The sequence below is a fragment of the Oryzias latipes genome, chromosome 13 (assembly GCF_053564925.1).
Source record: "Oryzias latipes strain Hd-rR chromosome 13, Olatipes_Hd-rR_3.1".
In the NCBI taxonomy this organism is placed as follows: Eukaryota; Metazoa; Chordata; class Actinopteri; order Beloniformes; family Adrianichthyidae; genus Oryzias; species Oryzias latipes.
Window position 1 is genome coordinate 36,571,911 of NC_136249.1, and position 1,675 is coordinate 36,573,585.

At 55.8% G+C, this 1,675-nt stretch overlaps 1 protein-coding gene across 1 annotated transcript; it reads left to right on the forward strand.

Annotated features, from left to right (window-relative positions):
• Positions 1-231: 231 nt before the first annotated feature.
• On the forward strand, positions 232-1,308 carry LOC101155572 (olfactory receptor 52K1-like). Its single transcript, XM_004085423.5, has one exon. The coding sequence runs from the start codon at positions 271-273 to the stop codon at positions 1,204-1,206; it is 936 nt and encodes a 311-aa protein (XP_004085471.1). The 5' UTR covers positions 232-270; the 3' UTR covers positions 1,207-1,308.
• The last annotated feature ends 367 nt before the right edge of the window (positions 1,309-1,675 follow it).

Here is a 1,675-nt window from a genome sequence, read left to right on the forward strand (position 1 = left end):
ACTCAGATCTACAGTGATCTAGTGTGATCTTCTGTGTGGTCCACGTTCTCCTACTGGTTCTGATCTTCTGCATGATTTTCCTAACTGAGCTTCCTTTTTCAGCAGCTTCTCTGAGAACAGCAGCTGACGATGATGATGTTGATGAATGTCATCATCGTCAGGTTTGAGGCCTGGGGGGGGGGTTCTCTGTGGGGCAGAGGTGGAGCCAGATGGGGGTTTAAATGAGCGGGCGGTGGACTCGGACACCCGTGAGCGTCTCTGGGTGAGACCATGCTGAACTCCACCCAGGTGTCTGTCTTTGTTCTTGGGGGCTACTTCCACGCCAAACACCTGAAGGTGCTGCTCTTCCTGCTGGTTCTGGGCGTGTACCTGCTCATCGTGTTCTGTAACGTCCTCCTCATCGCGGTGATCTGCGTGACCCGGAGCCTGCATGAACCCATGTTCCTGTTCCTCTGCAGCCTGTTTGCCAACGAGCTGCTGGGGAGCTCCGGCCTGTTCCCCTTCCTGCTGCTGCAGATCCTGGCGGACGTCCACCGGGTCTCCGCCCCCCTCTGCTTCCTGCAGGTCTTCATGGTGCACTCTTACGGGACGGCGGAGTTCTTCATCCTGGCCGTCATGTCGTATGACCGCTTGGTGGCGGTTTGCCGTCCTCTGCAGTACCACAGCGTGGTGACGTGGACGAAGGTTGCCACCCTCACAGCGGCGGCCTGGCTTGCTGCGTTCCTCCTGGTGGTGTGCACCACCTCCCTGAGCTTCCCGCTGCGGCGCTGCAGAGACTTCATCCCCAAAGTCTACTGTGATAACTTCTCTGTGGTGAAGCTGGCGTGCGCCGACACCACCCTGAACAACGTCTTGGGCCTGTTTGTCACCCTGCTCACCGTCGGCCTCCCCCTGGCCTTCACCCTGTACAGCTACGCCAGGATCCTCCTCTGCGGGTCCACTCAGACCCGGCACAAAGCCGTCAGCACCTGCACGCCCCACCTGGCCTCCCTGCTAAACTTCTTCTTCGGGGGTATGTTTGAGGTCGTCCAGAGCCGCTTTGACATGAGCGGCGTTCCCGGCGTGCTGCGCGTCTTCCTGTCCCTGTACTTCCTAAGCTGCCAGCCGCTCTTCACCCCCCTGCTGTACGGCCTCAACCTGACCCGCATTCGCACCGCCTGCCGGCGCCTGCTGCCCCCCCAGAGCCGGCCCCTCCCTCAGCTGTAACATCTGCTGCTGAGGGAGCGATGGAGGTGACCTCGGTGGCGGTTTCTGTCCTGCAGAAGACGAGGAGACAGTAGAGACAGTAGAGACAGTAGAGGTTACCTTTATAAACCATCAGACGTTGAATCGTTAAACAAAACCCTCCTGCATTTGGGGCTTGATGCTTCGGTTCAGACTAACAGATTATTTATTGTTTCCCATTTTTTTAGTGGACCGTTTTGGTTTGAAGTCTTTGTGGTTTTGCTCTGAAATGAATTTCTCTGAGTTTATATTGTTGAAACTGTCGTTCAGCATAGGACAGACGTCACTTGACGGAGACGATCATCTCCTTAGGATGAACCATTTAGCGAGGTCATGGAACTAAAATGTACAGGATTCCTGCCTCTACGTTAGTCACAAGAAGTGTGGAAGAAGTGTAGAGACCAGCTGTTTGTTTCTGTTCCATCAGCTGCACAGAGCTGCAGAAAAGCCT

Bases quoted from the DNA above. Each gene is read 5' to 3' on its own strand.
- LOC101155572 (XM_004085423.5), top strand. From the start codon at position 271: ATGCTGAACTCCACCCAGGTGTCTGTCTTTGTTCTTGGGGGCTACTTC.